The following is a 27,433-nucleotide window of genomic DNA, read 5'->3' as shown; positions in this document are numbered from 1 at the left end:
TCCTGCCACCAATTTGCCTAAATCATTTTAGAATTGATAACAGAGTTTCAGTCCCCAGGATAAGATCTTCCTCTCCTGCCAATGTGCTAAGGATCATGTGTGAATTTTTTTCCCTGGATCAAACTAAACCAATCTATCTCCCTATAAACACTCCTTACACAGACACACATACGGCATCAGGCAAACTCTCAATCATTTACCCATGAATCAATCAAGTTCTGAACCTTTCAGAGTAGTTTGTAAAGGAGAAACAGAGAGAGGAAAGCAGGGCTGGAGGCAATCCCAAGCATCAAGAGCTTTTCAGCCATATGTGTGTAAAAATTCTCTTCCCATATCATGTGACACAAGGAAGAGGCTCAAACCCATTACACAATAATAAAAATATGCCTTTGGCAAAGTTGAGCCAAAACCTGAAGCTGCTGCAGGAAGCTGGGAATAGAAGCAAAAGGAATAAACTTTTTAAAACACAGCTTGTGGACTTGAATTTTCAAACTACCCTCGGAAAGGAAGTTGTCTGCAGAAATAACCGGGATTCATGCTAAACTGTGTGACAACGATTTGCAATGAAACATCTGCTTAAGATTCAGTAGATTTTCCAGTGCAGGTCAAGATCTTACTGACGAGATTAGTCCTGGTAAGTAGAATTCCCCCCCGCCTTTTTTTTTTAAATCCTTAACTTTGAAACCCTGGCTAAATAAGGTCTAAATTACTGAGCAGTCAGGTTTCCAAGTTATGCAAAGGAATCCTTAACGGCAACAGTCTTGAATTAAAAGAAATATTACAGTGGGAAATTGCTCATCATAGTGTTTTCTGGGCTCAGCCAGCCCAGGGAAGTTTTCTCTCTGTTCTTTAACTGGTGACTTGTATAATAAGGTTTTCTACACAAAGCTACTGAGGGACTGGCACAAGCATCAGCTGCTTGCTTAATGGCAGGGACAGTAATGCAACCCAAAGCGTAAGAGATATTGTTCTCCTATTTTTGAAGTGTAACATTAACAGCATTTTGCCTAACAACAGATAATGGGCCAAATTCAGACCCGATGTAAATCTATTGACTTTCACTGAGCTACATAAGCAATTAAATGCATCCATTTTAAACATGCCACCCTAGTTATTCATAGCACACCTTGTTTAAATCAAATCATTGTTTTATTTTGTGTGGACGAGTGCTTTGCTGCTATCATTAGGGTGATACTTTATTATAATGACCAGTAATAAGAATTATAATAAAAGGGAAATCAGTCATTTTAAGAACATTAGAACCTTTTGAATTATACCACAAGAATCTGGGGTGAGGAAGCTGTTGCTTTATTTAACAGATGTCCAAATATTTATGGGAAACACTGGAATATAAGGATTTAGCTAATCTTTTAACTTACAAATCAGTGTTAGAAAACACTGTAAGGTCATATGGCAGCAGGGAGGAAATATAACTCAGGCAACACCAGTTAATAGACCGCATGGTCAAAGCTTACAGTCCCTATTCAGGCAATACAGAACCATTTGTCAATTACTGTGTGATGAAGGTTCCCTCTCACTCATCACCTTCAAACACCCCCTACCTCCAACTTGTACTTTTTAGCTTCCTTGAAGGAAATTTATCTCTGAGTTAGGTTATCTGTCACCACACAGCCACTTTCCTACTTGGATAAACTGCTCTAGGATTTTTACTCTGATTTTACATTTCTAAGGCAGCTGAAATGCAATACAGAATGTATACTATGGTACATGACAACAAAAGGGATGCTCTTCCAACCTTCATCCATGGCTCATTCGTGGTGTCCAGACAAAAATTTTTCTTGATTGGATTCTCTTTTCACTTCCTAATTATTATTTTTATTTATATTTGCCGTATTGTATTCCCTAACAATGTGCCCCACAACTAAAAGCAGGACGACATGAGTTCTGATACTGACCCATTCCATAGTCACTTCTTATTTCCCCCCAGAAAAATCAGTGTATTAAAATGACAGTACTAAACTGAAGGGGTAATGAGAGGATTATGATTATTTACTACCAGTATTGTGGGAGCAGCTGGGAGCCATAGTCACAGACCAGGATCCATGTAAACACAGAAAAAGACAGTCCCTGCCCTGAAGAGCTTTCAATAATTAGCTAATGTTTGTCTGACACTATACAAGTGTTGTGTATTATTACACAAGGGATATATTTTTGATCAAACATTCAACAACATCCTGAATATAGAAAACATTCTCATTGAATGTTGTTCAAACTCTAATATCTCAGCTGAAATCTTGCAATATGCCAAACCTTTTCTTTCTGACCTTTGCTACTGGGATCATTGCATGTAGTTTGGAGAGGCCAAGGACATGTGTTGATTTGGTTCCAATATGCTTTTTAAAGCTGAGAGAGAGAGAATTGGAATCCCTCAGTGGGCATCTATCCTGCCCCCAGGGAGGCTTTCTTCCTAAACGTAACAAGATAGTGATTGGCTTATGTCCTGAAGCACGAGGCATTATAGCCCTTCCAAAAGTCCTGTTTTTCTTTTCTAATTACTACTGTAAAGGTACCTTGTTGCAATGAGTTCCACGGGATAATTAAGCATTTATCTGTTTTAAATTGGCTGCCTTTCATCAGCCACTGTGCCCTTATTCTAGGATTATGACAAAGTAAACCAAAGTGTTCAATTTACTTTCTCTATGCCATTTGTTATTTTGTACAACTCCATATTGCTCCCTTTTATTCATCACTTCTCTAAACTAAACAGCCCTCCTCTTTTCAGTCTCTCTTCATAAGGAATTTTATCCATGCGTCTATTTCTGTTGCTGGTCTCAGAATTGGGGTGGGTTCGGAATTTTTCAACAAAACTGAAACTTTTCACAAAAAGTTCTTGGGTATAGGATCCACTGAGCAAGATACCTGCCCCATATGTGAAAAAGCTTGGTGGTTAGGGCATTCATCTGGGGTGTGAAAGACTCAGTTTCTGCATCAGGCAGAGCAGAGACTTAATTTGACTCTCCCACAGCCCTGTTGAGTTCCCTAACGACTCAGCTGTTTGGAAGGGTTTCTCTCTCTCAAAAAGGTTTTGGGGTTGCCCCCTGTCATAAACAGATAGTTAAGGGTTAATGTCTCTTTTACCTGTAAAGAGTTAAGAAGCTCAGTAAACCTGGCTGACATCTGATCAGAGGACCAACAGGGGGACAAGATACTTTCAAATCTTGGTGGAGGGAAGTCTTTTGTTTGTGCTCTTTGTTTTGGGGGTTGTTCGCTCTTGGGACTAAGAGGGACCAGACATCAATCCAGGCTCTCCAAATCTTTCTGAATCAGTCTCTCATGTTTCAAACCTGTAAGTAATAGCCAGGCAAGGCGTGTTAGTCTTATTTTTGTTTTCTCAACTTGTATTTTTGCTGAGAGGATTTTACCTCTGTTTGCTGTAACTTTGAATCTAAGGCTAGAGGGGGATCCTCTGGGCTATACGGATCTGATTACCTTGTAAAGTATTTTCCGTCCTGATTTTACAGAGATGATTTTTTACTTTTCTTTCTTTAATTAAAAGCTTTCTTTTAAAGAACCTGACTGATTTCTCCTTGTTTTAAGATCCAAGGGGATTGGATCTGGACTCACCAGGGATTGGTGGGGGGAAAGGAAGGGGGATGGTTAATTTCTCCTTGTTTTAAGATCCAAGGGATTTGGATCTGTGTTCACCAGGGAACTGGTGAAGTCCCTCAAGGCAACCCAGGGAGGGGAAAGTTTTGGGGGGACAGAGAGTGCTCCAGACACTGGAATTCTGAATGGTGGCAGTGTACCAGATCTAAGCTAGTAATTAAGCGTAGAAGTGTCCATGCAGATCCCCACTTCTGTACCCTAAAGTTCAGAGTTGGGGAAGAACCTTGACACCCCCAAATAGGATGGGAACATTTTTGAAATCTCAGAGACTCTTGCAGGATAGGAAAACCATTTCCCTGCCCAGCTCTGCTCAGAATGCCCTCTATTTCCATTAGGCCCTGTTTGTGATGGGTGAACAGAACTGAACACAGAATTCCAGGGCATACCAGTAGTATTATAATATTTTCAGTGTCATTCTCTTAGGTATCCTACCATTCTATTTGCTTTTTTAATTATTATTGTTGCTGGACACTGAGCAAAGGCCTTTATTCATCTGCCCATGGTGATACTTGTTCTGTGGTTTCAATCTCCAACGCTATTAATCTGACACCTTTCATCAGCCGTAAATTAACTTAAATATGTATGAAGCAAGAGAGAACACAGGAATGAGCTGACCAAAATAGCTCAGGAACTGAATCCTCTCCAGAGATCTGTTTTATGTCTCTCGCTCCTCTGCATGTTTTTAATTATATACATTGAAAAAGTGTGGGACACTCAATACAATGTTAATTTGTAGCATATTTTTGCAATGGATTTATAATAAGAAGTTACGTGGCTCTTGGAGGACACAGTACTACATATTCCCTCCCCTTCAGAGAGCATGAGCAGGGAAGAACGTTAGATGTGTGTTTTGTACAATACTTTTCATAATAATCTCAGTTACTAATGTCTGGGTTCATCAGAACATCAGTAACCTGATCCAAAGCTCCTTTAAGTCAGTGAGAATCTTTCTCTTGACTTTAATAGGCTTCAGATGTAGCCCCAGGAGACTGCTGTGTTCCTATTGACTAGAAGCGCCTGGTAACAGATAATAGAGTTCATACTGTCACAATTAATGCTCTAGCTTGTATGTGTGTCCATTTAACCACACTTGCTTTGCCTAGCTACAGATATTCAGAAAAGAGTGCTAGAGAACTGTTTGGAAGCTGGTTAGACTGAACAAAAACTAATCTTATATTAAGTTAGTAGAACGTAAGCACCTGATAAGAAAAATCCAACTGGGATGATGGATGAATCTTTTATCCTATATATATTTAGAAAGAGGGGTATCTGTCACAGCTAGGGCGAGGAAGCTCTATGATAAGGGAAGGGGCCGTGTTCTTATGTGTATCTCTCTCTTTGTCCCTTAATTAAGCATACTAAACCTTTTAACATGGAAGACCCAATAAATACCTTAGTTCAGGAATATTAAAGTGATATCTTTTTACTTCATTGGGTAGGAGTCACAAAGATATTTAGGCACTTAATAGCCTTCAATTTTTAGGCACTTCCTGATTTCAATAGAAGTTAGACACCACCCTTTCTGACTTGGCTTCTGTGCTGTCAATAATCTGCAATGGTAAAGGTGAGATAATTAGATATTTGTATGGGGCAGAGGTAAATTGGCCTCTAAAATGAGGTACTGTGGGTTCTGAAGGCCTTTGATGCAGCTCCCAATCACTACAGATGGCACTCTTGTAAACACCATGCTGAATGTAGGTAGTTTCTCACCAGTTCTACATCTGTGATATTCAACCTACTCTTAGCACAGAAGGAGACAATAAGGATGTAGTGAAATGACATTTTCTAAAGTTTCTGAATACAGGATGGTCAAACTCCTCTCCTCTATAGAGATTTAAACACACAACCATGCTGGAAATTTTGCAAAGGTTTACATGTTTCTGCAAATCCCACCCACACATACATATTAATTTCTGACGTCCATAGCCTCATGTAAAACATGCTCCTGCCACGTTCAGAAAACACAGATCAGATGCATGAGTTAAGCACAAGGGGGCAGCTTCAGGCCCTGTGTCTCAGTAAACCAAATGAGATCTTAAAAATTCATGGTAAAAATAGGAAACGAGGCCCCCCAGGACTTTTCAAAAAAGTTGTTTACACAGGAATACGATGGGTAAAGAATTCTGACTTGGCTAGTATTTTATTCTCAGCCTGTGGTTAGTAATGAAAACAGAAGACTAACTCTGCTTTTAGAAAGTCAAACTCTTGGCTCCACAGACTCTGTAGTACTCATTCGATCTCAACAAAAAGAGTTCATGACTGGATTGCAACATCTTGCTCAATGACTGCCCAAAATGCAGTCAAAAATCAGTTCCATCGCCAGTTTGAGCAGGATATAAATGGATGATTATATCTGGTGGGTTGGTTCAGGAGCCTCTGTAGTTAATAATAATTCAAAAGTGGAGTCTGAGGGGGTATTCTTGTTTAAAATTAACATATGAAGTCAAATGTTCTGGTTTTAGATTATGATGGGGTTTATCTCATTCAGAATCTCCAATGGGATGTACACAGAGAAGACACCACCTTGTGCGACAGTTGGTATTATCTAACTGCAGCTAGGTCTGCACTTAAGTTAAATTGACCCAGCTACATTGCTCAGGGTGTGAAAAATCCACACCTTTGAGTGACACAGTTAAGCCAACCTAACCCCAGGAGTAGACAACAAAAGGTTGATAGAAAAATTCTTCTGTCAGACTAGCTACTGCTTCTCAGAGAGGTGGATTAACTACTATAGGAGAACTGTTCCTGCTGCTGTAATGAGTGTCTACGGCTACGCTGAAGCCCTAGAGAAGCACAGCATATGTACTTTGCTTAACATGGAGAAAGGGTGTCCAGCAGTTAAGGCACTATCTTAGGACTCAGGACCTAGTTGAAGTCCCTGCTTCAGCACAGACTTCCTGTGTGACCTTGGACAAGTCACTAGTGCCCAGCTCCTCAAAAGGTATTTAGACATTCTAAACTTCCATTGATTTCAGTGGGGGCTAGGTACCTAAATGCCTTTGAGGATTTAGCTGGGGCCTCTTGGAGCCTCAGTTCCCCCATCTGTAAAATGGAGCTAATAGAACTGCCCTACCTCACAGTTGTGAGGATAAATAAATGAAAGATTGTGAGACACTCAGATGCTATGGTAATGGGGGTCATACAAGTACCTAAAATTAAACATGTATCTATCACTATCTGTTTTAATTTCTTTGTGAGTGGAGTAATTATCCCAGAAAAGTCACTTTTATTCTGGAATAGAATTTTGGGGAGCTATTCTGGAATAGTTTATTCAAAATAGCTATACGAAGTGCAATGAAGTGGGTATCCACCCACGAAAACTCATGCTCCAATATGTCTGTTAGTGTATAAAGTGCCACAGGACTCTTTGCTGCTTTTACAGATCTAGACTAACACAGCTACCCCTCTGATAACAGCTATACAGTAAAATTTCTCCGAGTAGACAAGCCCTTACGTTGTATAACAGGTATACAGAGTTTCTGTTGTCCTCCACTTTCTTCTGAAATTCAGCCTCCAACATTTTTAACGTACAAAGAATTTTACTGAGGGTGATATAAGCCCAATGAAGGAGTCAGTCCTACATGGCGCTCAGTGCCCTCATTCCGCACCTCACACAATCAGGCCCCTAATTCACATATTGTCATAACTGTCTCCAAATTATATCATTAGGTCCCTCTTCTGTCACCCTCACTCACAGTGTGTTGCTCCTCACTCCATGAGTGGTATCACTGAATAGGGGTAAAGGTTATCAGAATCTGGAATACTCTGAAACCAGATTAAGTACTGTATATCAGTGAGTAGATGCCTCTGCTATTACATTTAAATCGGTTTATTTTACATGCTAATGGGCTAACGTCTATGAAACACCACGAAAGTGAATGGGATTACAGAGATGTAACTAAGAGCAGAATTTGCCTCAATGTAACAGTCAGGGAGAGGGGAGGAACTACAAGAAGAAACAGACACAACCAGATTTGGATTTTAGTTAATGGTACCCATTTCCAGTGAGGCTTGAGCTAGAATTCTTAACCAACCAACTTGGAGGCACAAAAAACAGAGGCGGGGCGGGAAATAAGCTGACTTGGTGTGAGGTTAGGAAAACATCAGGGGATGAAAATACAGTATAAAGAAGGAAAAGCAAGATGGGGGATCCTGGAGGGGGAAGTGAAGAGGCAGAGAATAAAGTACTGAAGAATGTTAGTGATCTCCTGCCAGCTCTGACAGCTGTGAGATCACAGCTGCAGCCTATATTCAGAGTTAGAGAGAGACTGATGTGTATTTTTAGGCTGTAGAGTGTGCTGCTTGCTGTGGACTGGAATTGATGGAGACATGATAAGGAATCAGAAGGGTAGACAGACATCTTTGCTCAGCAAGTCTAAGAGTGAGGAGAGGTGGATGTTGGATTTGTACCCCTTGGGCTAAAACAAGTTTTTAAAAAAAAATCTTAGCCAAGATTTTGGCAGACTGGGAAATAAATGGATCTGCAAAACCAGCTTTCTAGTGAAAATAGGTAGAGTTCTCAACCACACTTGACAAGTGCTGCTGACAGTTCAGGAATCCCTTGGAGTATTCAGGAGTTACCTCTTTAGATCCCTGAGTAATGAGAAACATGAGAGTCCCGCAGTAAGGATTCTAGCTCTGTTAATATGCAGCAAATCACTCCCTTCACCCCATGCCATTACTGCTATTCTGCATTTCACAGCTTTCAGGGATCAAGCATAAAAAGGAGAAATAGCAAAGAAAGGAGGAGATATAATGAGAAGGGTTGGGGAAAGAGGTGACAGGGAGGGAAAGGAGCGGAGGAAAGAAAGAGAGGTCTGAGGAAACAAAGGCCCTTTTTGTTATCCTCAAACCTGCTTTCCCATCCCTTTGCTTGTCCCCCCTTCGTTTCTGGTAACCAGACTGGTAAACCCCAATTTGGGAGTGATCTTGGAGTAGATAAGGCTCAGCTGTCCAGTCCATTTCAATGCAGAGGTCATAAGAGAACAAAGGAGAGGGGTTAAGCCAGGGGCATTCTCATTGAGGGGAAGAGGAAAGTGGATGTGTAGGTAAGGGTAACAATGTGACTGTGCAATAGAGAGGATCCCAGATTCAAATGGGGTGGTTCATGTCACTCCTCCAGCCACCAAAACAATACAACTAGCCCCAACTGAAAGGAGAAACACTCCTCCTCCCTCCCCCCGGCAAGGTGGGTAGGGATACTTTTGTGTGTATACTGGCCTGCCATGGTACATGTCAGTAAACCCTTCTGTTTCATTATAACAGGTTTCACCATGATCTCTGTGATTCTGCTCATCTGGACTGTGCCCTGTGTAGCTAATCAACTTCTCAGTGCCTTTGTTAAAGGAGAATTTCCAAAAGGTTCCCACCAGCTCATATGCAGCATGCCAGGGCCACAGGGCCCGCCTGGCCCTCCAGGAGCACCAGGGACTCCAGGAACAATTGGGCGAATGGGGTTTCCAGGGAAGGATGGAAAAGATGGCGAAGACGGGGAGAAAGGAGAGCATGGAGAGGAAGGTAAGAGGGAACTGCCTCTTAGCGCTTTGTTAACACTACTCTTCACCAGGATAGCCTGAAGAGGTTCAGAAAACACAGGAAAACATAGGTGCTGAGCATATAGTGGGGGCACTGAGAGACATTGAACCAAACTGTAAACCTTCTATATGATGGAAACCACTTCAAGTGAGTAGCCCTAGTTTCAGCACTTATGCTCCCAGACCCATACTTGGTCCACTGTCCCAGTTCTGGGTTTCACTTGAAGTTTGTTACCTGTCACACAACTGTCTTGTCTAGCAGTTTCAGCCCTGCTCCTAGCTCAGTCTCACATCTAGCAGCTCCCAGAAAGGGGCCCAGGTCTGACTCGAATTTGGTACTATCTTTCTCTACTCAGAGACAGGGTAATTCAAGCATTCCTGCCTAAAGCATTCAAGGCTGATCAAAATGAAGGAGGAAGTAATTCTATTCTACATTCAGATGATCTGATTCCGCAGGTTCTGAGCAAATAAAATCAAGGCTCAGATAAAACAGTGACTGAATTAAGTGAGGCACCATGTTCCAAACAGGTCATGTTAAACCACTGGGGTATTTTTTTTTCACAGTAATTCATTCATGATTCTTTTCTTTCATGCCTGCCTAGAAAGTCCTAGGTGATATCTCTTATTGCTGACCCTTCCCAAAGTGAGATTTCGCTACATTATCTCATAGTGCATTATTACTCCAGCATAGCCAAGTGCCTGCAGGAGCATTTCATTTTGTAAAGTCTTCTCTTCGTGAGATAGCATGTTTAGTGGTTGGAGAGGAAGGATGGACCAGTGTTTAAGAGGCTCATGTGGGACTCAGGACTGTATTCATTTCCCTGGTCTGCCAGTCTTCCTCTATGACCTTGGGCAAGTCACCTAGCTTCACACTGCCTAAGTTCCCCATCTGTAAAATGGGGATAATAGCAGTGCCCTACCTTACAGGTGTGCTGTGAGGATCCATACATTAGATTTCAAAGTATTCAGATATTACGGGAATGAAGGCCAGATTCTTCTCTCACTGTCACCTTCCCAACTTCCTTTTGCTTCTTACACCCACAAGGTCAATCCTGTCTTAAATTAGGCTCTGTTCTTTCACATTGTCTGCGCAGTGGGATCCTTCTCATAGAATCATAGAAATGTAGGGCTGGAAAGAACCTCAAAAAGTCATCAAGTCCAGCCCCACTGCGCTGTGGCAGGACCATCCCTGACAATGTCCAACCTGTTCTTCAAAACCTCTAGTGATGGGGATTCTGCAGCCTCCTCTGGAAGCCTATTCCAGAGCTTAACTACCCTGAAAGTTAGAAAGGGACCCTAAGAGGTCATCTAGTCCTGCACTGAGGCAGGACCAAGTATACCTAGACCATCCCTGACAGGTGTTGGGAGGTTTACATCCTGTTTCTTTGAACAAATGTCTATGGCACAGAAACTCCCATTACAGTCAGTATTAACTGGCAGTTTCAGCAGAGATGCCAAGGACAAATGGACATGTGAACGGAACTCTCTTCCTATTCCTCCAGGTGGTCCCTGCAACTGAGGCTCAAGGCACCAAGAGAGGATAGTGTGGAGGGAAAGCCTGCACTATTTCTATCTGGGTTGTCCATGGATAAATGTAGGAAGTCACTTTCTAACAATGTCAGGCTCACTCTGCACCCTTTCAGCAGTACTCATTTAAATCTGTTGCAAAATGTGAGCAAAACTGAGGTTCCTTTGTTATAATGTACATTCTGAATATTTGTGTTAGAAAAGGCAACATGACTGACAGATCTCAGTACCCATCCAGCCCCAGGTATTATTTCAGTAAAATTGTCCATAGATGGGGTTCCTGGCTGGTTTCTTCCCATATGATAATTTAGTGTTGTAATGATAACACAGCCCTCACACATGATCACATTTTTCACTAAAACCTCACTGAAGGCAATTTGTCTCCCAGGTCCTCAAGGCCGAACTGGAAACCCAGGCAAACCAGGACCAAAGGGGAAAGCAGGCGCCATCGGCAAAGCAGGTCCACGAGGTCCGAAGGGTATTAAGGGAAATCATGGGAAAAATGGAGTGCAAGGAAAGAAAGGACCCAAAGGGAAAAAGGGCGATACCGGGATGCCAGGACCATGCAGCTGTGACACCAAAAAAGCCAAATCTGCCTTTTCAGTCGCAGTCACCAAAAGCTACCCGAGAGAGAGGCTGCCCATCAAATTTGACAAGATCCTTATGAATGAAGGAGGGCACTACAATGCTTCCAGTGGGAAATTTATATGCAGCATTCCTGGTATTTACTACTTCACTTACGACATCACTTTGGCCAATAAACACTTGGCCATTGGGTTGGTCCATAATGGGCAATACCGAATAAAGACTTTTGATGCCAACACTGGTAACCACGATGTGGCCTCTGGATCAACCATTATTTCCCTGAAGCAGGAAGATGAGGTGTGGTTGCAGATCTTTTACTCGGAACAAAACGGGCTCTTTTATGATCCCTACTGGACAGACAGTTTATTTACTGGCTTTCTTATATATGCTGACCAGGATTATCTCAATGAAATATAGGAGAAGACTGTCAAAATATAGGAAGCTAGTTTGGGAGCTTATACAAGCAAAGTACAGCTTGTAGTGTGTATGTATGAGATAATCATAGGACTCTATTGGCTAGTTGGAAGTCTCCGATACCATTAAAGCATTGCATTTGAATGTCATTTTAAGTTTTAGCACAAGCTTTCCTATAACCTTTACCCAGGAGTGGAGCCAGGGTTTTTGGTGCCTTAGGCAGAATTCAGGGGGCAGCATTTTGTGCGCGCCCCACAAGGCACGTGGGAGCTTCCGGTTCCACTCCCATCACGCCGGCGAAGGACCCTCTGCAGAAATGCTGCAGGCGACAGCAGCAGTCATTGAGCTGCTCAATTGCCTGCTGCTGTTTTCCGCGGCACGTCGGCAGCAGGTCCTTCTTCAGAGGCGCGAAGGGAGTGGAACCGGAAGCTCCGGTGGGGAGCGCACAAAATGCCGCCCCCCGAATCTTGGCGCCCGTCGCCTAATGGAAGCGCCGGCCCTGCCTTTACCTAGAGATAAAGGGAAGATACTGAGTATATAGTTTACTTGGAGGTGGGGCGCAATTATCACTTGGTTGGTATCAGGTGTTTCCCACCAGGATTGGGGTTGTACAGCCCCTAGCATAAGGGGCTCTGAGGTGCTACAGTAATACAAATAGTCTTAGGATCAGTGGGAGCACTTTAAAGTATCCTTAATGATTGTTTTTTATAGTCCTTGGAGTTGTCTGTTATATTTTCCTCTACAAAGCATATATGCTGTGGTCAGATTACTATAACTTTAACATCAATGCAGAATCTATATTTTTATTTTTTTAATTACAAAGTGAGCCAAAAGCTATATCCTGCATCCTTGTATCGGAAGCACTATTACTGTTAGAGACAATATCTATCCCCCTGCAGAAAGGATCTTCATTAATTCAAAGTCAAAGTTCAGTAACCACTAAAGAGTCGGACAGTTCTTTGTTAAGATCCTAACAGCAGCTTCATAAGTGCACTATTAATGGGCAAAGCAGTCTGGCCAAAATAGAACAGGTACAAAGACCTCATCTTAGCCCCTTCATAGTCAATAGCAAAGTTTCCTGTAAGATGCTGGCTGCTCTCAACTCCTATTCAGTGGGTATTAATGGCACTCACTACCTTTCAGAATGCATCCAGTATGCACAAAAATCAGATTTTAAGAGAGACCTGAACTGGAATCCTGGATCTGATTCCACCCAAGTTTTGGTAAAGTTGGTATCTGGATCTGGACCCAAGTGTCACATCTCAGGGCTGCATGGGCCAAATGGCTCAGTAAGATTCTGATCCAAATTTGGCGTTTGGGCTCATGCCTCAGACTGAGGACAAACTTTTATTCCATGAACTGTTGTGTGAACTTCTCTCCCTAGCTTTTGCTATGCAGGATCTGTTAGCTGCTGCTAAGGCTCTTTTCTAGGGCTTTAATGCATACACACGTATCTGATTCCTAAGTATGGTGACCCACTGCTACAAGATATTGTTTTCAGCATACCATGGTAAAATATTACTGATGCTCTGGAATCAACTACATTCCGCTTTGTATTGGTGATAAAAAGGTCAAGAGTTATAACAGATTTTTTTTTTTTTTAGCATTCTTCCTTTACCTATAAGCATATCAGCTGGTGATAACAGAGGTATGGTTCTCTAATGTTAGAAGTACTGTAGTAGAATCCAAAGCAATCCTGATATAAAGCTGCTGCAATCTGGCTCTGAGCCCCAGAAATGTCTATTACAAACTCCCCTTTGTAAAACACTCATAATATAGATATCTATCTTGACAGCCAAGTGAAACTCTCCACCTTTAAACGTGGGCCAAATTCTTTTCTCATATATGCACTCATGCGTCCCCAGTCATTTCTTTAGTTTTCTTTATTCTATCACTCTAGATGAAAATTCAGATGAAGTTCCAGTTCTTTTAATTCTCATACATTGAAGTGAAATCCTACAAGGTTGAAAACATGTTTATGTTACTTTTACAAGTCATAATATTTGCATGACTATTAACTACAGTAACTGTGCTGTATCTTGCAAGATCATTAAATTGCTTTTTAAAAACAAAGCTGAATTCAAACATTGCTAGAATAATCTTGGTTTTATAATAAAGTTTTCCAATTAGAACATATTTCTAGACTGGTGTGCAACTTGAATCACTGACCCAGACTCGCTGACCATAAGCAATAGGATCCCCTGAGTGGAGAGGAACAACAAAAGGAGGCGTGGAAGGAAGGGGAATACCAACTCTACAGCACATTCCCCCTTTCCCTGGGGCTCATAGACACTCTTCCACCTAGCTGGAACCTTGCCAAAAAAAAAATGGACCAGGAGAGTTAAGCATTTTCTCCTCCACACCCAGTGGAATTCCCATAGGAAAAGCACTTGGGTATTACATTTGCCTGAAGCAGCACCTATTCCTGTAGACTGCCTTCCACACCTGCTGCTGTACACTCATTGAGGGAACTGTGCCAATGGCAGCACTTCTGTTTCAGGGCACATAGAGGCCTGGGTGTCTTGGGAGATCTATAAGTTGGGGTGGTTGAACCTCTTGCCCATTCTACGGTGGGAGGCAGAGGGAAGGTTCCCTTGACAGAAGAGAGAGCAGGAAACTCTGCAAGTGGAAACTCAGCTTTCTATTCTCTAGGCAGGAATTCTTGTGAGGCAGGAGAATAGAGCTCCATATTTCCCTTGAGACTTACCACTTAAAGCAGGGGTGGCCAACCTGGACATGAGAAGGAGCCAGAATTTACCAATGTACATTGCCAAAGAGCCACGGTAATACGTCAGCATCCTCACATCAGCTCTCCCCCACTTCCAGCACCTCCCACCCATTGGCAGCCCTGCCAGTCAGTGCCTCTCCCTCACCCCCACACCTCCTGATCATCTGTTTTGTGGCATGCAGAAGGCTCTGGGTGGGGAAGAGGAGGCGTGAGGGCATAGCAGGCTCAAGGGATGGGGCAGGAAGGAGTGGAGTGGGGGCAGGGCCTGTGGCAGAGCCCGGGGTTGAGCAGTGAGCACCCCCTGCACATTGGAAAGTTGGCACCTGTAGCTCCAGCCCCGGAGTCGGTTCCTATTAACTTCCGCATATTAACTTCTGAAGAACCCCATGTGACTCCAGAGCCATAGGTTGGCCACCCCTAACTTAAAGTGCCAGTGTACTCATATTTTCAGTGGGTGCCCAAATAATTTTCACGTCTCAAGCACCTTGCATCTGCAATCTTGCAGTGCTTTACAGACACTCATTATTTAAGCCTCAACACTGCTGTGAGGTAGGAGGTATTATGTCTAATTTGGGGTAAACTTAGGCATGGAGAGAGAAAGTGATTACATCAAAGTCACACACAATCAAAGAATTAACTCCCAGTCCCCAGCTCTCAGCTCAAAACAATAGTGACTCTGCCTGGGACATCTCATACATACCTATCTCTATATTTTTTGGTCTGGAAGAGATGGGAGATTACCTGTAAGGTAATTCATTATTTTTTCTCTAATAAAATGAGAAAAATGAATGCAAATATTTAGGTTAGACTCACCAAGTGCAATTGATCTATAATGCAAGAGAGATCACTGGCTTTAGTACAGTAATCTAGGTTTTGCTTTCAACTTTCAGAACAAATTTGAGCTCTCATGTTCTCATCCAAGGAAGGGGAGCAAGAGTTCTTTCTTTCATATAGCACAGAATCATGTTACAATAACCATTCCATGCTTACCAGTTCAGGTCTGCAGGCCTTCCTATATACCAAAGGTTCTCAAACTGTGGTCCATGGACCACTAGTGGTCCACCAGCTCCATTCAGGTGGTCTGTGGATAGTTGCCTTTAAGTTGCGTGCCTGGACGGCCACACATGAGAGAATGAAGGGCCACCCACCTAATTAGTGTCTGGACCCTGGAGAATATGCACATGTAAGGTGAGGTGGTGGCATTGGGGTGAATAAGGGATAGGAGTAGGGGGCAGTGAGGTGAGAAGAGGGGGTGGGGGGCATTTGGGATGTGCAGAGCTGCGGCAGCCAGAGAAAGAGGCAACTGTGTCATTGCACTCCATATGCTTTATGAAAATATGCTTATGAATGTGAATATTATGTAACTGGAATATGCTTTATGCAAAAGGTCTCTTGTAAGGTATCATTACAAAGCTTATAATCTACTGAGTGTGTTTATCCTATTTGTCTGCATGTATTATTTCTATGTCTGAAGTTAGAAGAATAAGATATAAACTTTATTGCTGATGTAAACATATTAAGTGGAAGCCATTAAGGATATTTCAGAATCAATGAACTGTAAATGTCTCTGTTTACTTGCAAACCTTCCTGTGTACATGTAAGCCAGCCCAGGAAGAATGGAGGCTGGAGTCTTGCATGATAAGTGATCGTATCACCTGATTCTGGAATCCATTTTAATCCTCGTACTTTTCCATTCAGAAGGAGGGGTGGGGGCCAAGCACAGACAAAAGGACTCCCACCTTGTGCAAGAGCTATAAAAACAGGGTGGAGCAGGACAAAGAGCAGCAGATCATGAGAAAACCCCTAGTTACCACCTGAGATGGCTGCTGGAACTAACAAGGACTGTACCGGGGAAAGGATTGGACCCAGACTAGGAAGGAGTCTAGTCTGTGATAGAAGCTTATTGGAACATCTCTGAGGGTGAGATATTACCTGTAATCAGTTTCTTGATGTATTAGCCTTAGACTTGCGTGTTTTTGCTTTATTTTGCTTGGTAACTTACTTTGTTCTGTCTGTTATTACTTGGAACCACTTAAATCTTATTTTTTATACTTAATAAAATTACTTTTGTTTATTAGTAAACCCAGCGTAAGTGATTAATATCTGGAAAGCAAACAGCATCTCTCTCTATCAGGGTAATAGAGGGTGGGCAATGTATGAGTTTACCCTGTATAAGCTTTATACAGAGTAAAATGGATTTATTTGGGGTTTGGATCCCATTGGGAGCTGGGTGTCTGGATGCTGGAGTCAGGTAACCTGCAGAGCTGTTTTCACTTAAAGCCTGAAGCTTGGGAGAGGAGGCCCAGACCCTGGGTCTGTGTTGCAGCAGGCTAGCATGTTTGGCTCAACAAGGCAGGGTTCTGGAGTCCTAAGCTGGCAGGGAAAACGGGCTCAGAGGTAATTTCAGTACATCAGGTGACAGTCCCAAGGGGATCTCTGTGACTGAAACCATCACAGGGACTTTCCCCAACTCCAGGGCTGCAGCTGCATGGGAGAGATCCCCCTCCTTCTCAGCCTCATCTCTGTGGCTGGGGAGAGACTTCCCTCCTTCCAAGCCCCAGCTTGGGGACTGCCATGGTGGGGGAGATAGAGCACATCCATCGTTTTAGAAAGGTAAGGCTACTGATATTAAAATATGAGTTAGGTGCTTTTATTTGTAGAACAAAGAAGTGTATTGTTACGTTTTTTTTATATAGCGCTTTTATCCAAAGCACTTTACAATAGTTAGCTAATGGTACAAACAACATTTGGAAGGATCATTAAGTTGTCTGCCAAGACCCTCAGCAATTTTCAAGTGGTCCATGAAAAAAAAAAAAGTTTGAGAACCACTGCTATATACCACAGAGAAGTTATTTCCAGGGCTTGTCTGTATGACACAAACCACAGCTCAATGAACCTAAGGCAAGTACAGAACTTGGAGAGTTACAGAAAAGAAGTGGAAAATCCAGAAACTAGCAAACTGAAGAGGGCAAAGTGGGAGAAATTATCTATTCGCACAGGAGGAAATTCACCCCTCAGCAAGGGTCTGCCCAAAGACTTTGGACACTTACGTGTTTCCGTGAAACATCCCTGAGAGGGACAGACAAATGCACTTCAGAGTTGTATTGGTCTTGTGTGGTTTCCTCTGAACAGGGAGAATTTTACCTACAGTGGCTTAAACACAATCATACTATCTTACTTGCTGAAAAAAACTTATTTACAAAGCTTGTTACAGGGGATTCAGACACACAGGAAGCAGCATTTAATAAGGAGAGGCTGCTGAGCAGGGGTTTTCTTCCCCCCTCACTTTCCACCTGTCACTGGAAGTGGAGAGGCAGTTGGTGTAGTGGCAAAGGTATCTGTAGCAATGCCAACCCCCATTATTTCAAAGGCATGACCCAGACCAAATAATAAATGAAGCCTGAGATTTGCTTTGCCATCTCTTGATTTCAGCCTCTGAACCTTTAAGAAAAAACATCAAATATTGTGAGACTCACATAAAAATCACAACAGTTGGCAATGCTGCATCTGTTAGCAAGATCCCTACCTCCAGTCTTCTGAATTGAGTTCTGGGGTGGATGAGGGTCTTGCTTTTATGTTGTCACTGGGAGAAAGGAGTTGAAAAGGGAGTTGTAACCCTTGCCTCCATGTCAGTTACTCTGATCAGCTTTTGCCTCCATAAGGATCTGTTCTCTCCTGATGAAAGTCTCATCAAGTTCACTGTTATCCACTAGAAAGCGCCATAGTCTCCCTGGCCCTGGTTGCTAATACTGTAGTATGCATGGCTTCCTGGTCTGTTTCAGAAAAGACATGTCTCTTTGGATTTTACCTCGGTACTCAAGGGGGTGCTCTGCTCATGCACAGAGATTCTCCCTTTCCACATTCAAGGAGAATCAGCTGATTTCCTATTTCTCTAGTGTTAGCTTTTCTTTTAACTCAGGCTGAAAAAGTATAAGGCATTAAGGCTTATAAGATGTCTGGCACATATGGCATGTGTATTATGAAACATGATCTAAGAAAATGCACCCTCCTTCTTGGCTCTTTGAGCTAAGCTCATGTGTTTAACTAAATGCTCAGTCATGCAATAAAAAAAATTAGAAAACCTTTTTCTGTAGGGCTGAAAACTTTTGTGGTCTAGCATATAGGTTGCGTAGTAAATGCTATCACATCACCTGCATTGAGACCTAGTAGAGGAAGGTACTTCTAATCTATACTGAATTCACTCAATATGAAGTGATATGCTTACAGGTTTTTACAGTTTTTTCTCTTCCCCTTTTAAGACTCAGTATGAAAAAACTTAGCACCTGGGTTATTTTACTGCCAGAGCTGCCGGGATACTCAGGCTATAAGATTAACATCTTGTGCATGTCAAAACACCAGATCTTTCCATTTTGAAAAGACAGTATAGGAAAAGTGTTGTTTCTTTTCTTGTTTTTATAGGAAGCTCAGAGAAGAGGAGGGTGGCAGACACACACATGCAGTGACCATTTCCCAGAATAACATACACTCTGGTGAACTAGACCAGAGCTTCAAAAAACATTAGCTGCATTTTCCAGGTTCCTCCATCCACGTTTTCCCCACTCTGCTTCCTTCAGCTATGTGAGTCCCTGAGTCACACCACAGCTCCCTTCTGGCTAACCACAGTAGGGTCACCAGAGAAGCTCTACTTCTCAGTCAGCTTTGGCTTCAACTTTATCCTTGTGACAGTACCTCCAATAAGGCTTTATGGGAATATGACATAACTGGAATGTGTTTTGTGCTGCCTGTGCCATGTAACATATCTCTATAAAGGTTATAGTCTACTATATCTCTTCATCCTATTTGTACATATATATCATTTTGTACTTGAGGTTAAGAATATTGGTTGTATACTGCTTGATTGCTAAGTAAGCTTTGTGAGGCATTTGGTCATCTTCTTTAGGAAGGAATTCGCAAGGTTAAGTACGCGATCAGGAAGCACTTGGGGAACAATGCATCTTGGAATGCTCCAATCCACATAAGAAGTCTTCCTGGAGACCTACAAGATACCATGTGGGGAATGGCTTCTGCCTGTAAAAACTGTGAGTCATGCATGGACATGTGACTTGCCCAAGTAACTCCAGAACTCCATCTTGGAGCTGGACTTTGCATAGGAGTGAGGAGAGGGGTCGCCCCACAAGAGAAAGTCTATTTAAACCCGTGGGAGACCCCTCCATTTTGTCTTCAGCTGGCTAAAGAAGGAGCCTCTCCACCCCCGAGGATAATTGAAGGAAACTAGAACAAAGGACAGTAACTACAGCGGGTGTGAGTGATTGCTGGACCCAGACTAAAAGAAGATTAGTCTGTAAAAGAGAGCATTCTGGAACTTGTGAGGATCTTATCTGTATTTAGTTTGATTAGACATAGATTTGCGCATTTTATTTTATTTTGCTTGGTGACTTACTTTGTTCTGTCTGTTACTACTTGGAACCACTTAAATCCTACTTTCTGTATTTAATAAAATCACTTTTTACTTATTAATTAACTCAGAGTATGCATTAATGCCTGGGGGAGCAAACAGCCATGCATATCTCTCTATCAGTGTTATAGAGGGCGAACAATGTATGAGTTTACCCTGCATAAGCCTTATACAGGGTAAAACGTATTTATTTGGATTTAGACCCCATTGGGAGTTGGGCATCTGAGTGCTAAAGACAAGCACACTTCTGTGAGGTGTTTTCAGGTAAACCTACAGCTTTGGGGCAAGTAAATCAGACCCTGGGTCTTTGCTGGAGCAGACATGAGTATCTGGCTCAGCAAGACAGGGTGCTGGAGTCCTGAGCTGGCAGGGAAAACAGGAGCAGAGGTAGTCTTGGCACATCAATTGGCAGCTCCCAAGGGAGTTTCTGTGATCCAACCCATCACGCTCCTCCCACCATATCCTAGCTTCTATCAGCAACACACAGAGGGAAATGGTAGGAAATACCTGGACCCAGAGTTGCCTGAAGAGCGCACCTCTGCTAGAGATAATGTCTCCATCTGGTGACCTGGGGGAGTCTCAGTCTGCCAAGACTTAGCAGGTGTATGAGACTTGGAGTCTTGCTTTTGAGGCTTAATTTCTCCAAGGAGCACGGCCTGGATGGTTAGAAAGTGGAGAGATTGATAGGGGTGCAGGGCTGGAAAGCAGATCTGCCTGATGCCTCCCCTGGAGTCTGAGCCTGTGAGGTATTGACATCCACAAGCAGTACTGACATGAATGGGAATTAAGGGTGATCAACACCAATGGGATGCAGACCTGTCCTCATCCCCATTGCCTAGCTCAGATCAGTGCCCCAATATTCAGCTCATCTCCCAAGTTCCATGCTCCCTTCCCCCAAAAAACCATTCTACACCAAAAGGGTTTTGATATTTCAATGTCTGTTATGCTCTTATTCACTTAAATATGTAATAAACATGAAAAACTCCAGTGATTGCTAGTATTACTTTTGCATGTAAGCTAAGTATCTAATGTACGTTGGCAGTTTTGAACATAATGTTGAAATGTATCAGCTGGAAACAAGAAGAAATTAGAGCAACCCAGCCAGTCAGCTCTCCACAGTCCACTACATTCTGAGAACCTCTTCTCTAAACCTTCATGCTAGAGAATCTTGTTGCTAATTAATAGGTTGATGGTTGGACTTACTATCTCAATCTCCTACAAATGTCCTTCAGGAGAAAAAAGGACATGGATCACTAAGAGTATGTTTACACTGGCAGAGTTACACCGCCGGCAGTTACAGTGCTGCTCAGAGAGCGCTGAAGGGAAACCACAGTTGTGTGTTCACACTGTCAGCTGCCTGCGCAATAGTGTGTTTGCTCACAGCGGTATTCAGAGCAGTGCACTCTGGGAAGCTTTCCCACAGAGCAATGGGTTAATGTCTCTTTCACCTGAAGCACCTGACCAGAGGACCAATCAGGAAACTGGATTTTTTCAACTTTCGGTGGAGGGAATTTTGTGTCTGAGGTTTTTGTTTTCTGTCTGCCTGCTTTCTCTGAGCTTTGGAGAAGTATTTCTGCTCTCTAATGTTCTGTTTCCAAGTTGTGAGTACAGAGATCATGTATTTACATGTCTATAGTTGCTGGAGTGCTTTGATTTGTATTCTTTTTGAATAAGGCTGTTTATTCAATATTCTTTTAAGCAATTGACCCTGTATTTTGTCACCTTAATACAGAGAGACCATTTGTATATATTTTTTCTCTCTTTTTTATATAAAGCTTTTTTTTAAGACCTGTTGGAGTTTTCTTTTCTGGGAAATTGCAGGGAAATTGAGTCTGTACTCACCAGGGAATTGGTGGGAGGAAGAAATCAGGGGGAGATCTGTGTGTGTTGGATTTGCTAGCCTGATTTTGCATTCCCTCTGGGTGAAGAGGAAAGTGCTTTTGTTTCCAGGACTGGGAACGGAGAGGGGGAGTCACTCTGTTTGGATTCACAGAGCTTGTGTCTGTGTATCTCTCCAGGAGCACCTGGAGGGGGGAAGGGAAAAAGGATTATTTCCCTTTGTTGTGAGACTCAAGGGATTTGGGTCTTGGGGTCCCCAGGGAAGGTTTTTCAGGGGGACCAGAGTGCCCCAAAACACTTTAATTTTTTGGGTGGTGGCAGCAAGTACCAGGTCCAAGCTGGTAGCTAAGCTTGGAGGTTTTCATGCTAACCCCCATATTTTGGACGCTAAGGTCCAAATCTGGGACTAAGGTTTGACACGCTTGTTTAGGAAAAGCCCCTGGTGAGCCAGGCCAGTTTGTTTACCTGCTGCATACACAGGTCTGGCTGCGGTTTGCTGTCCCAGGCCAATGGGAGTTGCTGGAAGTGGTGGCCAGCACGTCCCTCAGCCCACACTGCTTCCTGCAGCTCCCATTGGCCGGGAGCAGCGAATCGCAGCCAGTGGAAGCCACGATCAGCCAGATCTGCAGACGTGGCAGGTAAACAAATGGGCTCGGCCCATCAGGGACTTTCCCTAAACAAGAGGCTGTCCAAGTTTGGGAAACACTGCCACAGAGCATCTCTTCCTCTTCTGCTGCTAAGAGTTGTGGGAAGGCGGAGAGAGTCACAGGGCATCCTGGGTCCTGTCCCAATGCCCTGTGATGCATTGCTTTGCATCCCAGCAATCCCTGTGCTTCCGTCTGTATTTGGTGCCATCTTTCAACGGTTTGTGCAGTGTGTGCTCTGCCTCTTCGGTCTGCAGAAACGGATCCCAAACTGTTGACCAATATGCTGTTTACTCTCCCTAACACGCCACGAGTGGCAGTAGAGTTATTCCTTAAACTACAAAAGCAAGAGGAGTTCAACATTGATCTCACCACACGTAGTAGCTACGACATGAGATTGCTTGTGGCATTCACGGAGGGGCTGACCACAGTGGAATGCCACTTTGAGGGTTGAGAAATAAGCACTGAGTAGTGAGATCACATTGTCATGCACATCTGGGACTGGGACCGTGAGATGAGCTTGCCCCAGTCCTGTGGCGCAAGGACACGAGAATGAGAGCTGCCCTGTCATTGGAGAGCACGTGGCAATTGCACTGTGGAAGCTGGCTACTGCAGATTGGTCGCTAACCAGTTCAGAATGGGAAAGTTGACCTTTGGACTTGTGTTGATGAAAATGTGCAGGGCCATTAATCGCATCCTGCTCTGAAAGACGGTGACTCTGGGCAGTGTGCGTGACATTGTGGATGGCTTTGCACAAATGAACTTTCCTAACTGAGGAGGGGTGATAGATGGCACACATATTCCAATTCTGGCACCAGACCACCTAGCCACTTAGTACATTAATTGGAAGGGGTATTTCTCAATGGTTCTCCAGGCACTTGTGGATCACTGTGGGCATTTCAGAGACATTTAATGCAGGCCGGTCTGGAAAGGTGCATGATGCACGCATCTTTCAGAATACTGGCCTGTTCAAGAAGCTGCAAGCAGGGATTTTTTCCCTGACCAGAAGATCACTGTAGGGGAAGTCAAAACGCCCATTGTGATCCTGCCTACCCCTTAATGTTCTGACTTATGAAGCCATACACCAGGCACCTTGACAGCAGCAAGGAGCAGTTCACCAATAGGCTGCACAAGTGCAGAATGAAGGTTGAGTGTGCTTTTGGCCATTTAAAGGCCCACTGACTCTGCTTATATGGGAGGCTGGACCTGGCTGATGACAATATTCCTATGCTTATAGCTGCATGCTGTATGCTCCATACTATTTGTGAAGGGAAGGGTGAAAACTTCACTGAGGCTCAGTGCCTGGAGGCTGAATTTGAACAGCCAGAGACCAGGGCCGTTAAAGAGGTTCAGCATGGTTCCCTAAGGATCAGGGATGCCATGAGGCAGCAATATGAACTCTGAAAGCCACTAAAATTTGTTGCTATGCTCGAAAGTGCAGTGCTTGTAATGCTACGAGGTGACTATGATTGGCGCAGATGATGCACCCTGAAGGTTTAAGAAAATTGCCTGTTGCTTTGCAGGGCTCTGTTTGCTTTCAATTAAATGGAATAAAGACTGCTTTCAAACCAAAACAATTATTTTATTAAAAAACAACAATCAGAGGAGAGAGACCAAAAAACAAAACAAAAAACCACACACACACACACACACCAGAACTGTGGGGATGGGGGAAGGGAGGGTCCCGGGAGGAGATGGGGTCCTGGAATGGTTAAAGATTTGTCTATGTCCAGGTATCATATGCAACTTTGTCCTTTGGAGTACAGTGTAGTGGGTTCTGTACTTCAGCTGGGCTAAACAGCAGAGGGTTTGAGTGCAGTGGGAGTCCACAGTGCTGGACTGTGAGAAGGGAGGAGTGGAATGAGGCAGGTACAGACTGGAGCCAGGAGGTTGACAAGAGTGTGTTGGCAGTGTGTGGGGAGGACATGGGAAAGAGTTTTGCGACAGTGGCTGCAGGGAAGGGCAGGCGCAGAGCTGCTCGGTTTGCAGTGCTAGTAGTGCCTCCGTGTCCGCTTGGTGCTCCATAATGTTAAGAGCTGCTCGGTGGCTTCATTGTGGCGTGCTGTGTTCTTCTTTTGGTTCCTCTTCTCACTGTCCCACCACTCCTTCAATTCTTCTTTTTCAGCTGCAGAGTGCATCATGACATCACGCAGAAAGTCCTCTTTAGTTCTTCATGGCCGCTTTCTGCACAGCTGTTCAGCCAGCAATAACAAAGAGGGAGGCTGGGATCCCCAGGTCATCTCTGTGAAGCCAAAATGCAACATTTTACAGAAGCAGTATTGTTTGCAACACAGATTCGGTGATTTAAAACACAGCCACTATTCACACACCTGTCACTAACTGGCTCACCTCAGGCATGCACATGTGAGTCACAAGACCCCCAAAATGGTGAGTAACTGCAGGGGCAGGGGAAATCAGTGTTCCAGGACAATACTGTACACTGGGCACATGGCTCTTGGAGAGAGCCAGCACTGTAAGGGGTCGGGGGGGGCTTATCATTCCTGTCCCCACATTTTCCAGAGCTGTGTTCATTATGGAAGATATCTCGCTGTTGAGGGTCAGCAGGGAATCAAGGGAGGGTCTTCTCTAGACTGCGACTTCTGCTCTGGCCCTTATGCGGCTCACCTGTGTGCAGCACTGGTGTCCCCCCTGCCCAGTGATGGCAGACTGGTGCAGCAAAGTTACCTTTAACAGGGCAAGAAACAAAGCAGCTTTGCCAAAGAACCTGCAGCAGCAGATTGCCTAGTATCTCCATAACAGTTTCCTGGAGATCTCTGAGGCAGATTCCCATGAAGTGAGGGAGTCACTCAACACCCTGTTCTTCCACTCAGACTAGGCATGTGGTAGTATGTGCATCATACAGACACAAGCCTGCTTTCTGCAACCCTCCTGCCCACAACATCTCGCTTCAGCAATTCCCAAAAATCAAAGCCACTTACCGGGGCCTCCTCTCCTGTTTGTGCTTTGCCAACATCCAACAGCTGTGACTGGTTAGCCAGCTCCAAGGTAGAGAAGAGCTCCTGGCTGCATGCATCTCTGACCTCCGAGTCATCCTTTGCCTCTGGTTCCCAATTCCCCTCCCCATCCTCATCCAAGATTTCCTCCTCCTGGCTCAGTCAACTCTCAACTGGCTTGCAAGCAACCAAAGTAGCCACAGTGACCTTCACACTGGAGGTGAGATCACCACCGAGTATTGCGTCCAGCTCTTTGTAGAACCGGTAGCTCGTGGGTGAGGCACCGAAGCGGCAGTTTGCCTCCTGCGCCTTGTGATAGGTGTCCTGCAGCTCCTTCACTTTGACCCTGCACTGCAGTGTGTCCTGGTCATGGCCTCTTTTGGTCATGCATTGTGAAATCTGTCCATAGGTATCATAATTCCTATGCTGGAGTTCAGTTGAGACTGGACAGCCTCCTCTCCCCAAATGCTGATGAGATCCAGCAGCTTGGCACTGCTCCAAGCGGGGGACTACCTGCTACGTGGAGCAGGCATGGTCACCTGGAAAGATGTGCTGAGACCATTAAATGTGCCACCGAGCAAACAGGAAGGGGACTTTGAAAATTCCCAAGGAATTTATGGGGTGGGTCTCACAATTGGTCACCTGCAGGCAGGGCAATAGAGTTCAAACCGATGACTAGAGAGACAAGAACAGGCATTGAGAGACACCTCCCAGAGGTCATTTGCAGCACTGTAATTGACCAGGGTGTCTACACTGGCACCACAGCGCTGTATCCCTGGCGCAGAAGGCTGTACGCCTCTCATTGGGGTGGTTTTTTTACAGCGCTGCAACTGCGCACTTTCTGCACACTAAGCAGCTTGGCAATGTGCGCACCTGGGGAGTTTCTGCACAGTAAAGCAGCTTTCTGCAGTGTAACTTGCCCGTGTAGACAAGGCCTATGAGTGATGCTTTATATGTTATTTAAGACTCACCAGGTTTCAGTACTACTCTGTTAGTGCATCATCAGTGTAAATTATTTAACACTTGACAGCTGAGCACAGGCAGTAGAGCAACCTAAGAATCCTGACTACAGAACCTTTTGTATCAGTTATCTGCCTGCATGCAATCCCTCAGTCCAGTCATTGCTAAAAGCTGAGCTTGGCCTTCCAACTCAAGTCTGCTGCAAGAGGCTCCCCCAGTGCTCCACTGCCCCAAGACTCCTCACTCCACTGCCCTAGGATCCACTCTCCAGCATCAAGCCTCTCGTTTCCAGCTCTTCCTTCCTTCTGCCCAGGAGCCCCTACACAAGCTCTCCTGCAGGCATGTCTACACTACAGACTTACTACGGTGTCATGGTGGTTCATGTCCACACTACCCTCCTTCTGTCGGTGGTGCGTGTCCTCACCAGGAGCATTCCACTGACTTGAAGGCAGTGTGGGGGGCTGAAAACCCAGGCTCAGCTACATGTGCAGCTCCCTGCTGGCAGTAGCGACTCGGGGGAGGGGCACAAAGGGTCAAGTGCCAACAGCCAGCCTTGGCACAGTGGCATTGAAATATTTTTAATAGTGGGGGTGCTGAAAACCAGCCCCCTGTTACCCCGTCCACTTCTCCCTCCCCTGTCCCCCAAGAGCTGAGGCTGGTAGCCAGGAGCCTGGGAGTGCGGGGCCAGCAGCAGGGGGGTGCTACAGCACCTCCCGCACTCTTAGTTCCCCCACCTATGCCCAGACAGGGAGAGGAAAGGCCAAGGCAAGAGCCTTTCCTCTTCCAGACATTCTGCCTGGGGAGCTGCCCGGTGCAGCGCAGCAGCTGACTGGGAGAGCGAGCATCTGGCTACAGAAGCAGCAGGCTGCCCCCTGCCCAGGCTCAGCTTCTGAGGACAGGAGCCGATTCTGAGCATGCCAAGGAGCGCAGGGGGACTCTGACTTGCTCAACCACTGTCTTGGAAGCCAAGCCCAGGTGGAAGGCAGCCTGCTGCTGCTGCCGCCAAGCACTTTCCTGGGCAGCTGCTGTGCTGCACCAGGCATGGGGGAGTGGCTCCAGGACCGGGCTGCTGAGAAGAGCAGCCAACAATGCCAGGGGGAGCTGGTGCAGCGGGAGGACAGAGCCCCCACCCCAGGTAAAGTGGAATGAGGAGGGGACAGAGAGTGCACAGGGACCCCAGGCTGGGCGCAGGGCAGGGAGGAGTC

General features: G+C 44.5%; 1 protein-coding gene across 1 annotated transcript; it reads left to right on the top strand.

Moving 5' to 3' along the window:
• Positions 1–409: 409 nt before the first annotated feature.
• Positions 410–11,940, top strand: C1QTNF2 (C1q and TNF related 2). The gene is made up of 3 exons (XM_030573024.1): positions 410–634; positions 8,893–9,144; positions 11,077–11,940. Exons 2-3 carry the CDS (start codon positions 8,901–8,903, stop codon positions 11,688–11,690), a joined length of 858 nt encoding a protein of 285 aa, XP_030428884.1. The 5' UTR covers positions 410–634; positions 8,893–8,900; the 3' UTR covers positions 11,691–11,940.
• The last annotated feature ends 15,493 nt before the right edge of the window (positions 11,941–27,433 follow it).

The sequence above is a fragment of the Gopherus evgoodei genome, chromosome 8 (genome assembly GCF_007399415.2).
Source record: "Gopherus evgoodei ecotype Sinaloan lineage chromosome 8, rGopEvg1_v1.p, whole genome shotgun sequence".
Taxonomy (NCBI): Eukaryota; Metazoa; Chordata; order Testudines; family Testudinidae; genus Gopherus; species Gopherus evgoodei.
This window is presented reverse-complemented; position numbering and strand designations above follow the sequence as displayed.

What these genes read in the sequence shown, in the direction of transcription:
- C1QTNF2 (XM_030573024.1), top strand. Translation starts at nt 8,901, where the DNA reads ATGATCTCTGTGATTCTGCTCATCTGGACTGTGCCCTGTGTAGCTAAT. An exon ending in AGGAGAGCATGGAGAGGAAG is followed by an intron (nt 9,145 to 11,076) that starts GTAAGAGGGAAC and finishes TTTGTCTCCCAG; the next exon opens with GTCCTCAAGGCCGAACTGGA.